Here is a 12,746-nt window from a genome sequence, read left to right as displayed (position 1 = left end):
TAGGTGCGACATTGCGGGCGTGTGCACATGGGACTTTGACGACTACTAAACACCTTCATGCCCAGTCGGCACGATAAAAGATGGCATCATTGTCGCGCCGTCAGAGGGTATTCGTGAAGCGTTGGCGGCGTTAATTTTTTCGCCCATTGCCACTTGTTGGTCCCACGAATCTTTATTTCACCAGAACAAAGTTTTATGCCGCTGCTGTAAGCCCTGGATGCCAAGCAGGGTTGAGTAAGTTCAGCATGTGTTGGCTGGGCTGTTTTGAATTTTAAAAACTCAACAAATGATTAAGGGTGCTGAGATGATCTCTATCCGAATCGTTGATAATTAATAACGCCTAACCATTTTGTTGTCCGAATCACATCTGTTAAAATGGTAAGGGTATTAATAAGCTACAAACGCTCTGTGGCAGGCCAAGGCACGTGCTCTATGCTCACGGATAAGTTTTACCTCTTCATCTACTAAGGCGGCCGTCTGATGGCTACATTTCAAAGGAAAATTGCAGCGTAATGGTGCGGGCCATTTGCCGACCTGTAAGTTCACCGCACACGATGGTCTGACAGTCATTAAACGTCTGCTTATCCGTTCTTTATCTGGAAGTACATTACTCCATCCGGATTTATTTGAACTTTAGAGTTCAAACATTAACCTGCTTGGGATGGGCAATTCAAGCTCCGTGTAAGCTCCTTCTCCATGGTCCACCACTGCAAAATTCAATAAATCTCTCAAGCATGAGGGAAGGTTATGCAGTTTTGACAGTTGTGAAATTTCAGAGGAAAGTAAACGGACCATTGTAGCTTTTTGTTTGCGAGCCTCCCATCGCACTGTACTAGGTGTAAGAGTATGAGGAGGTGTCAGTGGATGATGAAGCTATTTTGTCACAATTTTTGACAGCGTGACAATGGTCATCAATATATTCGACCCAATTTAATGCGGTACGCGTTTGACGCAGTCCGGTATTTTAAGTGTCAACTGATGCTTGCCCAGCGGACATCTGGGTCACGCTAACGAGCTGGCACGTTTTACTATGGCTGCCTGCGGTGAGGTGTCTGGAAAACTAATGCAACATGTAGGAAGATATCTTTCTCGATTTGGCTACGAGTAGGATGAAACTAATTGACTTGGATCTCACAATTAAGACCCATTAAAAGGCCGCATATATTTACCGCAAGGATAAACTTTTTCATAGATCTTCTGGGACTCGGCGAGTTCCTAAAATGGGAAGCTACGTAACGACAAACTGTGACAAAGGTCAGTAAAATATAAAATATGAAATAGCTTAAGCAGCCTTCCCGAAAAATGCAGCTGGGAACTTGTTAGTTCGTGGCAAAAATTTTGGGACATGCATCTCTTTCACTGTTTGAAGCTGTACATGGGCCGCGTACGGCGACAGGAGTATTTGCTCCAAACCTTCCTTTTCTCCAAAACTCAGTCTCAAGTCGTCTAATTCACTTTGTCCCATGCAATCTGCAAATACGCGACGGGTGTTTGGGCTTACTATTTAGCGATTAACACCACCGTCAAGAAGAAATGAATTCGTTTTTTACCATTCTAGGAGAAACTTCCTAATTCTATTCGCCCGCCAAACCAGTTTGTTATCTAGATCCATTTTTTTCCTAGGCAGAGGATGCTTTTCCAAACTGTATCCAAAGCAGTTGTCGTTGGTGTTGAATCTAATTTGACGTTATAATAATTCCCCCATTCATTTGCCTACTCCGCCTTTGTACTTTTGATCTCGAGTTGTTTTGCTTATTCGTACCTGGCACTCACCTTGACGCGGAGGCCGCCCTTTCCGACACTCGTGTCTGCGTGTGAATGTGCGCTGCTGACCTACTTACCCATGTGCGTTCATGTCCCGTTTGCTGAGCTTGCCTCGACTTATTTTCTCATGGGTCCTGCACGATTGCAGGTCCGATGAGAATCACCAGACCGCCGCCGGAAGGAATGACGAAACCCACGCTACCGGGCCATCATTCTGCTGGCCGTTGTTTGGGGCGCGGAATTCGACACTGCATTGTGCCGGTCAGTGACAGACCTGTGAAGTTGCTGACGCTGCGAACGTAAACAACTGAGGTTTGTTGTACACATTTCTTTACCCTTGTGTAAATAGTACCGTAGAATTACGAACCCAATTCTTCCTTTTGATATTCGGGATTGTTGAACCTACGCTCATTCAAAGTTTCGCATCGGGAACCTCAAAAGTTGGACTGCCAAATTCCTCTGAATGACGAAAAATGAATCCATATCTCATTTGGAGGAGAAGCAGCGAATGCCTTGGGTATCCTCAAACTTGTCCTTCTCACTGCACCATGGGAAATCGGCCCAAAAGGCATTCGCCATTTTACGGATGATTCGGCGCACCTTCTCCCGTATTACTCGCATGGACTTCCGAATACTCTATGAGGCCTACGTCAGACCACTCCTTGAATACACCAACCAAATTCTCTATCCAGTTCACATGAAAGACGTTACCCTCACTGAGCGTGTCCAGCAAGCCGCTACGAAAATGGTAGCCGGCCTTAAATCAGTGGACCATGAAACGCGTCTCGCGGTGCTTGACCTCTTTCCCATGGAGTATTGTCGCCTCCGATGGGGCCTAATTCTTACTTATGCCCTATCTGAGCAAGGCTTGGCTAACAGGTTTTTCACAAAAATTTTCCTCATTTCGGGTAGTAGCCGCTTCAGCGGTTGTCCACGCTCTATCTAGAACCCAGTTCAAAGCACTACTAGGCACTTATTTATGCGAGTCCTCGCGCTGGCAAGCATAGTGCCCCACGTTGAGAACATAAAGAGTAGTGCCACATCCTTTATTCACTTGTGCCTTTCAGGTGAACGACAGCCACTGACCGAAAAGATCAAAATCGACCCGGGAAACTAGGGCAGTTGCCTGGATCCTGTGTGAATCTGTGAATTTGTTAGTGGCCATACCCGAGACACCCTTAATACACTACCCCAAAATTGACATAGTGATTGGTGTCTGAAAAACCTTTTGTACGGTCCATCCGAAGGATCTGATGATAAAAAGTAGTAGCATTTAGAGACGTGACTCTTCGGGACTCACTTTGCCAGTGCGAAGCTTGGACGATGGTCCCCATACCTTCTCTGTGGATGATACTGCAAGAAGCGCAGATAGAACCACGACCAGAGGAACCCGGAAAAATACAGACAGCAGGATGTCCAGCGAACAAATGAAAACAGAGCGAAGAGCAGGTATAGAAGGAACCCCACAATGAACCCATGCCTGGATTTCAAGCCTATGTTCCCATAGCTCAAGAGGAACCTCTCACCATCGAATTGCATTGATACTACCATGATAGCAGCAATAACTGCAGCATTTCCACTCAACACAAGCGATGGAGACCTGTCCAATAAAAATAGAGTGAATGCTGAACTGAGGACGGCCAATGTATTGACAAAGACCAAGAAAGTGATTGCCTCCAACTTGCTCCAGCTATCGCGAATCAGCTTATCTAGCATGAATATTGTTAGAATGGTAAGCCAGTGTGTGACATGCTCATCTGTCGCCAGCCAAAACGTGAATATTTTGGATAACCTCCATGCTGAAAACAGATCCACAGGATATAGTGCAAGTCTAGTAAACCACGTTGGAACGAAATGGGACAGGGTGTAGCCCAGTGTAAGAAGACACATAAGCGACAATGTCCATATGGAAACACGTAATGAACGCCCCGGCCCCTTCATTGGCATACGGGGATCAGATGACAACGGATAAGGCGATGCTGGACAGCGAACCAAAAAGGAATCTCGCAGGCGATTGGTCGTACAATGTCCATATTCAAAAGGGCCCAGTTCAGGTTCACGGAGGATCCAGTATGATAAAGCGCCTGATGGCGACCCACATCGTCCAGTCCTAGTTGTGTCGGAGAGTTACTTCACGGACTACAGGGGCGCCGGTGTCGATGTCTCTGATACCAGGGAATATATTGAGCTGAATACTCGACGAAAAGAAATTTCTCCAGATCATCCTTCGGTATGTTCAACTTTACTTTTCTCTGTTTTCTGAAGATTTGGAGGCTTCCGTGAGACACGCATCATAACCGTCGTAATGTACATAAACTCAGGAAGGCTCGAATAGAACAGCGTACTGTGGGAGGTCTGGAATCTTTCAGTAGATACTGCCGTCTGCAAGTGAAAATAATCGAGGCTGAAAAGACCAAGAGAAATTTACAGCTGGCTTGTCCTTCATAATATTTCCCCTGTTATCCGTGCACATCCAGATCCATACTCACATTTCATGCTGTATGTTATGTTTCCCCAACAGGTCTGGTGCAGAATCGGGAACGTGTCCTCACTCGGTACACCGAAGGGGTCTATTAGGCTGCACCCGAGGCTCCAGGGCATTTTCGTTTCCTGCAGCTTCTCTCGGAAGTTACATTGGATGCTCATGCACCATCTCAGCCATCACAAATTTGCGCCCTCTCCTTAGCAAGGAAAATGGGAGCTAGGTGCCTATGCTAAAACCAGATTAATTCCGCCCCGTTTTGGAGACAGTAGTCTCGATGACAAAAGCTAGGGGAAGGTAAGGTTCGTGATTGTTTTCGACCTCATCATTATCTTGAAAGCAGCTTTCGATGCCACGACAACATTTTCTCTCAATGATGTGCGTAAGTTACAGCTTATTCGTACCCTTAGGTCAACAGTCTTGCAAACTGCAGACCCAAGGCCTCACCCGCGCAATTTTCGCCCACGATTTTAGACGCCAAAATATACAGGCATATCGCAAACAGCTGTGCTACTACTGATGGATGTTAGGTGAGAAGACGCTCGGGTGCATTCTTAAAGGCACTCATCGTGCACGAGCCTCTCATTGAGCGCAATAAACGCTATTAAACGCGCACCCTTGTTGGGTACCTTTGTACAACTTTTCTCTGCAAGCGATTCGCCACTCAATCATCTCACTGTCCACGCCCTTGCCCATACAGGAAAAATTCAACTGAAGTATCTGTTCAGGCAACAAACATCAATCCAACAGTAATTGTGCATCTGCGTTGGGCCTGGTACAAATTAACACCGAAGAAATCTGAGGGACTTGCGTCATTTATTGTACCTGCAAATGCACCAAACCGCCCGAATGCCACACCGTGCCCCCGGCCCATTTGTACCTGATTTATCTCTCGAGGCCCCTTTTAAATACACGTAAAATTTCGGTGTACCTCTATTTCTGTAAGCCTAGTTGATCTGTAGAAAAGGTAAATTTAGGTACGGGTATTCATGATCAACGGGGAAATCATAATGGAACCCATTAGCTACGTGGAAGAATTTGGATCTAGTGGCCGTTTTTGGCCTCAAGTAACAAAAGAACAAAGCAAAATCAAGTGGAAACAGGCTAGAAGAAAGTGATGAAGCTCAGCTTCTAACACAAATAGGCCTATGGTTTATTCGTTTACCTTGCTTAAGAGAACTTATCCCTGTGGCTAGACTTCTAAAAAAGACCAGTGTACCACAAACTGTTTTATTACAGTCAGATCATAATTTCAAGTCCGTCAGTCCTCAGCAGTAAAATCGATTCAACAGTGACCTCAAACCCAGGCGATAAACAAACTGTGTGAGTTGTCAGACCAAGCATGTTCGCGCGTACCTGAATGTGTGCACCAGAGTGGTTCCAGAAACCATATGTAATCACCACAAATTGTGTCAGCTGATCTAACGTGCGCTCCCATGAGCACGGCTGCCTAGTCTCTGATATTTTTAGTGGCCTGGTTCCGTTAGACTAATTTCTTGATTGAAATATAGTTGGTTCGCCTCGGTGCTGATTTCAAGGAGCTTGAAGTTGCAAGCATGGGTGGCGTAAAGGCAGCTGCTTTGATGAATGCCAAGTTCCCGTCGGCTGGTGAGCCACTGTGACACAGACCTTCTGGTCACCTCTCCCACACCATGTGCGATGACTGGCTTCGCAACGTGGGCAGTCCAGCGAATCGACACCTCGAGGCATCCACTTTCTTTGCTCACCTTGCTATCGATGCCATCGTTGCATTAGTCAACGTCTGAAGTCACTGCATCTAGCGTCAGTCAAATGTTAAAGCCATCGGGATTCTTTGGGGTAAGGCAGACTGGCTACCTATTTGCAATAGCGTTTTCGATGAAAGTCACAGGAGAGCTTATTGCAGAGTAAATTTGGGCCAGCGGCTCCTCTGCGTTGTTATGCTGACTGTCATTGAGGGAAAACAAGATGCCACAGATCATCACGCCGATCAGCTATTCAAACGCCGGTTGAAAGATCTCCTGCACAATAAGATGCTGCGCAGTTACGAGCAATTAATGTTGAAGCAACCCTCAAAGACAAGCGTCGTAAGATATAATCGGATAGCAGACCTCTAGTAATCTGTCGACTTTTCGGGAAAACAATGCCATACTAAGAAACCAGACTGTGGTTGAAGGTGTTGACCTTGGAGGCCACAAAACCATCATCAATATATAGTGGTTGTGAGAAGATATTTTACATCCTGTTTGTAATCTACCACTACGATTACTACTTGTTTTAAACAATGCCTGTTTTTATTTATGCGGGAACCTTGTTAAATTACGCTGTGTATCCTCACTTTGTACCTCTGCCTTTGCTGGAGCCCGAGTTAGTGAGCCTTGTCTGTTGTACAGCCCCGTCTTTAAACGCTTATGTCTGCTTCTTCCGTTCTACCCAGTTTCTTCGTGTTTTAATACTTTATTCTGACGCTTTGTTTAGGGGAACATATTATCTCAAAAAACGGGAATACCGTATCCCTCTCATTGGTTTCTTCGAGAAATCAGTCGGGTCACATTGTGTCAGCACGAAACCCTGAGTTAAATAGTTCGAACTGAGGTTTGTCAACAGATGCGTCACATCACAGGTCCACGCCAGCTTCCGTACACCAGTTCAGGCATTGTCGATTCCAAGCAGGATCCAAAAGTTCGCACCAGCTCAAGACGACGTGGCCACAGAATAGTGAGATTCAATTTTCGATTTGAAAGGACTTATGATTTCCAAGTAAGCGAGCGGTTTACCCTCATGTCAAACAATAAATGTGGCAGGTGCACAAAACGGTGAAAGGGACACTGACGTTCCACACAAACGGGAGCTTAGTTATGAGAATGTTTGATCACCAAGATCAATTACTTTCAGTCACAGCAAAAACATTCGTTTATTTCAAAACCGCTGCGTGTCCTGTGAAATACTGCGGGCTAAAAATGTTATTCTGTTTTAACAACATGCCATATTTCGTAATACTTAGACCGTATTTTACGAATTGTGCGTTCAGTCAGTAATCGGCGTTAGGTTTTGTAGCAAACTCGCTACAGATAAGCACAGAAGCGCTAGCATAGGAAATCACTGTGCTGTTTTGCCCCATGGTCTCTCCAAGGAAAGGAGATAGGAAAAAAAGGCAATATTCTGGTTTTTACGCTTAACATGGTAGGTGTTCTCGCACCGTAGGATGAGCATTCGGTATTTGATTGTGGCATTCCGATTCGAATCTCCTCCAGGTTCTGATTACGATTACTTCGCCGCCAGTGAGAAGAATCTAGTAGAAATGCGAACGTTTTGGGTGTAGAATTAGGCAAACGCATCTTAAGGATACGTGAAGGCAAAAAATCTATGGACAAAGTTTATCGTCAACAGTTTTTTTACTGCGCCCCGCTTGCTGCAGGATAGGCAGGGATTACGTGAACATTCCAGATCAAATCAGCACGTAAATTTGCCGCGGATTATGACCAGATGTATCGCCTGTATGCTGTCGCGTTTCCATAAAGGCGGAATTTGTGGAAGAAACCCTGTAAACATGTCGCTTTTCTCTGTTAGAAAAATTTGCCTTTCTGCTCAGTTACAAAAAAGCACTGGATTGAGTCATCTGGTGGCCGTCTTCCCGCAGCTACAAAATAAAAGCAGCTTTCAACGCTGTTCACGCTATGTTCAAGGGAATTCACCGCTCAATTAACATGACACTAGTTCTTTTTGAAGATTTATAATTTTTTGTAGTACATTCATTTCGCCTCCCCATTATTACCATATTCCGCTGTGGATACTCTGTGTGTGCAGTTAGATATAAAGAGGGCCTCCCGTTGAATTCGCGAGTTTTGGTGATAGAAGCCGTAAAACGAGTGCCGGACCCGCTTCATCATCTTATGTGTAGTGACCAGAAGAATTACTGCGGTGAGCGGCCTAGCCTGAAATTCTCGATCATCGGCTTAGTGTACGTGTGATCTGGTGAGCATTTCTGCATGGTTGTGTGAAATACCGCCAATGGTTACCAAATAAACGTTGAAGTACAAGCCTCCTCGAGTTACATACTATGATACGTCTTCTGGAAAACCACCTGAAACTGCAGGAGCCTGTGCAAACTTGTCAAGCTTTGCAAATAAAGAAATCACGGTTTGCCAAGCGAAGGTGAAGACAAACTAACAGAACCACGCGTGTTCAGAAAAGGACACGAGACAAGCCACTCCGCGCACACGTGCTGGTAGGACAGAGCTGTTGCTTCTACAAGGGAAGCCCCCTCAGAGTCTAAGTGGGTCTCTAAACAGAGAAGCTGACTAGCCCTAATGACATTAGCTGACATCCGCTGCTACGAAAGCCAGCTAACTGACGATCTACAGACTACACTTTCGCAGATTTTTCATCTACAAAATCAGTGCAACTAAAGCAGTCTGTTCAGGACTAACAACAAATCTGCTGACAAATGTGAGAGCTTGAAGCATGCTCTCCGTTAATCAGTATTTTTGCGAGTCCACAGAACAATACAGAATCCTCTGATCGTTGTCGGACATACTTTTGGGCGATGGTGCAAATGTTCTTTAGAAGGAGGCCGAATTTCGGATCAACGGAATCATGAAGGTCGAAGAAATTAACCACGGTGTGGCAAAAATGTCGTTCAATCGAAATATGTTCATTGCGCTAATGGGAGTATGCTCACAATTTGAGGCGCTACCATGCCATTGCAGCCTATGCATTCCGGGGGTAGGCATCAGGCCAGAAAAAAAGTTACATCGTGGAGAAGAAAAACCAGAATAGTGAGGTCGGATGGGCGAGAGCCCTTCGGTGAATAATCTCGCTGATTGAAAGCAAGAACAGGAATCATCGTTGCGAATGGGTGACAGTTGTGTTACCGGCCAGAGCCATGAAAATGTTGGAATGAAAACGTTGAGGTGAAGATATTCACTTAAGAAAAGTAGTACAGATTGCTGTCAGTATTTACAAGGCGCAAACGATATCTAGATAAGATGGCTGGTTTGGTTGTCGGAGGGGGGGCAAGAAATAAAGTCCTTCGGGTCAATGAAGCTTTCACAATTCTTGAAACTGAATGGGCTCTATAAAAATCATCAAATTTTGAGGAAGACTGGCTTAGGACGCGGAAGATCACAGAGGTGTCTAAATCCGAGAAAATGTTTTGCCTGGTCAGAAATGATACATGTTCTTAGTGGCTGTTAAGACTAGATAGGCAATCAATTCATTCGGTTGTATTCCTATAGCTTAAGAGTCAGTCTCCAAACTTCGCGCAGTCCAAGCGGAGAAGGTTGGGTACTTTAAAGCAGGTTGACGAAACTGATCACAAGGGTGGATACCGGTAAGGCGGTAACTGCCTTTTGCAAGAATATTTACCTGTAAATTGTGTAGGAAAACCCAGCTCAGCGATCTAACCGTCAAATCAACAACAGGGCAACCACAGTGATATTGAATACAGATAAGGCTCGTGATGAGCATTCGTGGTTAGTGATGAAAGTTTGGAACACGGTAATTAATATTAATTTCATCTTTAACGCAATATCCAGCCACGGCTCTCCGGCCACACAAAAGGTGCTTCCATCAAAATCGTAGCGGAGGAAATGAATCTCTTGCTCAGTGGGCTTGCCAGAAGTGTGGCAGGTATCCTTAAACATATGACTAGGGGAGCAAAGGAAATTAATAATAATAATAATAATAATAATAATAATAATAGTAGGTGCGACATTGCGGGCGTGTGCACATGGGACTTTGACGACTACTAAACACCTTCATGCCCAGTCGGCACGATAAAAGATGGCATCATTGTCGCGCCGTCAGAGGGTATTCGTGAAGCGTTGGCGGCGTTAATTTTTTCGCCCATTGCCACTTGTTGGTCCCACGAATCTTTATTTCACCAGAACAAAGTTTTATGCCGCTGCTGTAAGCCCTGGATGCCAAGCAGGGTTGAGTAAGTTCAGCATGTGTTGGCTGAGCTGTTTTGAATTTTAAAAACTCAACAAATGATTAAGGGTGCTGAGATGATCTCTATCCGAATCGTTGATAATTAATAACGCCTAACCATTTTGTTGTCCGAATCACATCTGTTAAAATGGTAAGGGTATTAATAAGCTACAAACGCTCTGTGGCAGGCCAAGGCACGTGCTCTATGCTCACGGATAAGTTTTACCTCTTCATCTACTAAGGCGGCCGTCTGATGGCTACATTTCAAAGGAAAATTGCAGCGTAATGGTGCGGGCCATTTGCCGACCTGTAAGTTCACCGCACACGATGGTCTGACAGTCATTAAACGTCTGCTTATCCGTTCTTTATCTGGAAGTACATTACTCCATCCGGATTTATTTGAACTTTAGAGTTCAAACATTAACCTGCTTGGGATGGGCAATTCAAGCTCCGTGTAAGCTCCTTCTCCATGGTCCACCACTGCAAAATTCAATAAATCTCTCAAGCATGAGGGAGGGTTATGCAGTTTTGACAGTTGTGAAATTTCAGAGGAAAGTAAACGGACCATTGTAGCTTTTTGTTTGCGAGCCTCCCATCGCACTGTACTAGGTGTAAGAGTATGAGGAGGTGTCAGTGGATGATGAAGCTATTTTGTCACAATTTTTGACAGCGTGACAATGGTCATCAATATATTCGACCCAATTTAATGCGGTACGCGTTTGACGCAGTCCGGTATTTTAAGTGTCAACTGATGCTTGCCCAGCGGACATCTGGGTCACGCTAACGAGCTGGCACGTTTTACTATGGCTGCCTGCGGTGAGGTGTCTGGAAAACTAATGCAACATGTAGGAAGATATCTTTCTCGATTTGGCTACGAGTAGGATGAAACTAATTGACTTGGATCTCACAATTAAGACCCATTAAAAGGCCGCATATATTTACCGCAAGGATAAACTTTTTCATAGATCTTCTGGGACTCGGCGAGTTCCTAAAATGGGAAGCTACGTAACGACAAACTGTGACAAAGGTCAGTAAAATATAAAATATGAAATAGCTTAAGCAGCCTTCCCGAAAAATGCAGCTGGGAACTTGTTAGTTCGTGGCAAAAATTTTGGGACATGCATCTCTTTCACTGTTTGAAGCTGTACATGGGCCGCGTACGGCGACAGGAGTATTTGCTCCAAACCTTCCTTTTCTCCAAAACTCAGTCTCAAGTCGTCTAATTCACTTTGTCCCATGCAATCTGCAAATACGCGACGGGTGTTTGGGCTTACTATTTAGCGATTAACACCACCGTCAAGAAGAAATGAATTCGTTTTTTACCATTCTAGGAGAAACTTCCTAATTCTATTCGCCCGCCAAACCAGTTTGTTATCTAGATCCATTTTTTTCCTAGGCAGAGGATGCTTTTCCAAACTGTATCCAAAGCAGTTGTCGTTGGTGTTGAATCTAATTTGACGTTATAATAATTCCCCCATTCATTTGCCTACTCCGCCTTTGTACTTTTGATCTCGAGTTGTTTTATTCGTACCTACGGCGACAGGAGTATTTGCTCCAAACCTTCCTTTTCTCCAAAACTCAGTCTCAAGTCGTCTAATTCACTTTGTCCCATGCAATCTGCAAATACGCGACGGGTGTTTGGGCTTACTATTTAGCGATTAACACCACCGTCAAGAAGAAATGAATTCGTTTTTTACCATTCTAGGAGAAACTTCCTAATTCTATTCGCCCGCCAAACCAGTTTGTTATCTAGATCCATTTTTTTCCTAGGCAGAGGATGCTTTTCCAAACTGTATCCAAAGCAGTTGTCGTTGGTGTTGAATCTAATTTGACGTTATAATAATTCCCCCATTCATTTGCCTACTCCGCCTTTGTACTTTTGATCTCGAGTTGTTTTGCTTATTCGTACCTGGCACTCACCTTGACGCGGAGGCCGCCCTTTCCGACACTCGTGTCTGCGTGTGAATGTGCGCTGCTGACCTACTTACCCATGTGCGTTCATGTCCCGTTTGCTGAGCTTGCCTCGACTTATTTTCTCATGGGTCCTGCACGATTGCAGGTCCGATGAGAATCACCAGACCGCCGCCGGAAGGAATGACGAAACCCACGCTACCGGGCCATCATTCTGCTGGCCGTTGTTTGGGGCGCGGAATTCGACACTGCATTGTGCCGGTCAGTGACAGACCTGTGAAGTTGCTGACGCTGCGAACGTAAACAACTGAGGTTTGTTGTACACATTTCTTTACCCTTGTGTAAATAGTACCGTAGAATTACGAACCCAATTCTTCCTTTTGATATTCGGGATTGTTGAACCTACGCTCATTCAAAGTTTCGCATCGGGAACCTCAAAAGTTGGACTGCCAAATTCCTCTGAATGACGAAAAATGAATCCATATCTCATTTGGAGGAGAAGCAGCGAATGCCTTGGGTATCCTCAAACTTGTCCTTCTCACTGCACCATGGGAAATCGGCCCAAAAGGCATTCGCCATTTTACGGATGATTCGGCGCACCTTCTCCCGTATTACTCGCATGGACTTCCGAATACTCTATGAGGCCTACGTCAGACCACTCCTTGAATACACCAACCAA

At 44.9% G+C, this 12,746-nt stretch overlaps 3 protein-coding genes across 3 annotated transcripts in view; 2 read left to right on the top strand and 1 right to left on the bottom strand.

The window, feature by feature from the left end:
* Positions 1-1,606, top strand: part of T265_00776 (hypothetical protein) — a gene marked incomplete at both ends in the record, with an annotated part of 6,150 nt that extends 4,544 nt beyond the window's left edge. The window contains one exon of the mRNA XM_009164648.1: positions 1,559-1,606. Coding sequence (XP_009162912.1) covers positions 1,559-1,606 — 48 coding nt within the window. The remainder of the gene's footprint in view (positions 1-1,558) is intronic.
* T265_00774 (hypothetical protein) overlaps positions 1-3,746 on the bottom strand; it is a gene marked incomplete at both ends in the record, with an annotated part of 18,831 nt that extends 15,085 nt beyond the window's left edge. The window contains one exon of the mRNA XM_009164646.1: positions 3,065-3,746. Coding sequence (XP_009162910.1) covers positions 3,065-3,711 — 647 coding nt within the window. The remainder of the gene's footprint in view (positions 1-3,064) is intronic.
* Positions 2,744-12,530, top strand: T265_00775 (hypothetical protein; the record flags this gene model as incomplete). The annotated part of the gene is given in 3 exon segments (XM_009164647.1): positions 2,744-2,831; positions 2,843-2,901; positions 12,486-12,530. The coding sequence occupies 3 exon segments, from the start codon at positions 2,744-2,746 to the stop codon at positions 12,528-12,530; spliced, it is 192 nt and encodes a 63-aa protein (XP_009162911.1).
* Positions 12,531-12,746: the final 216 nt, after the last annotated feature.

The sequence above is a fragment of the Opisthorchis viverrini genome (assembly GCF_000715545.1).
Source record: "Opisthorchis viverrini unplaced genomic scaffold opera_v5_8, whole genome shotgun sequence".
Taxonomy (NCBI): Eukaryota; Metazoa; Platyhelminthes; class Trematoda; order Opisthorchiida; family Opisthorchiidae; genus Opisthorchis; species Opisthorchis viverrini.
This window is presented reverse-complemented; position numbering and strand designations above follow the sequence as displayed.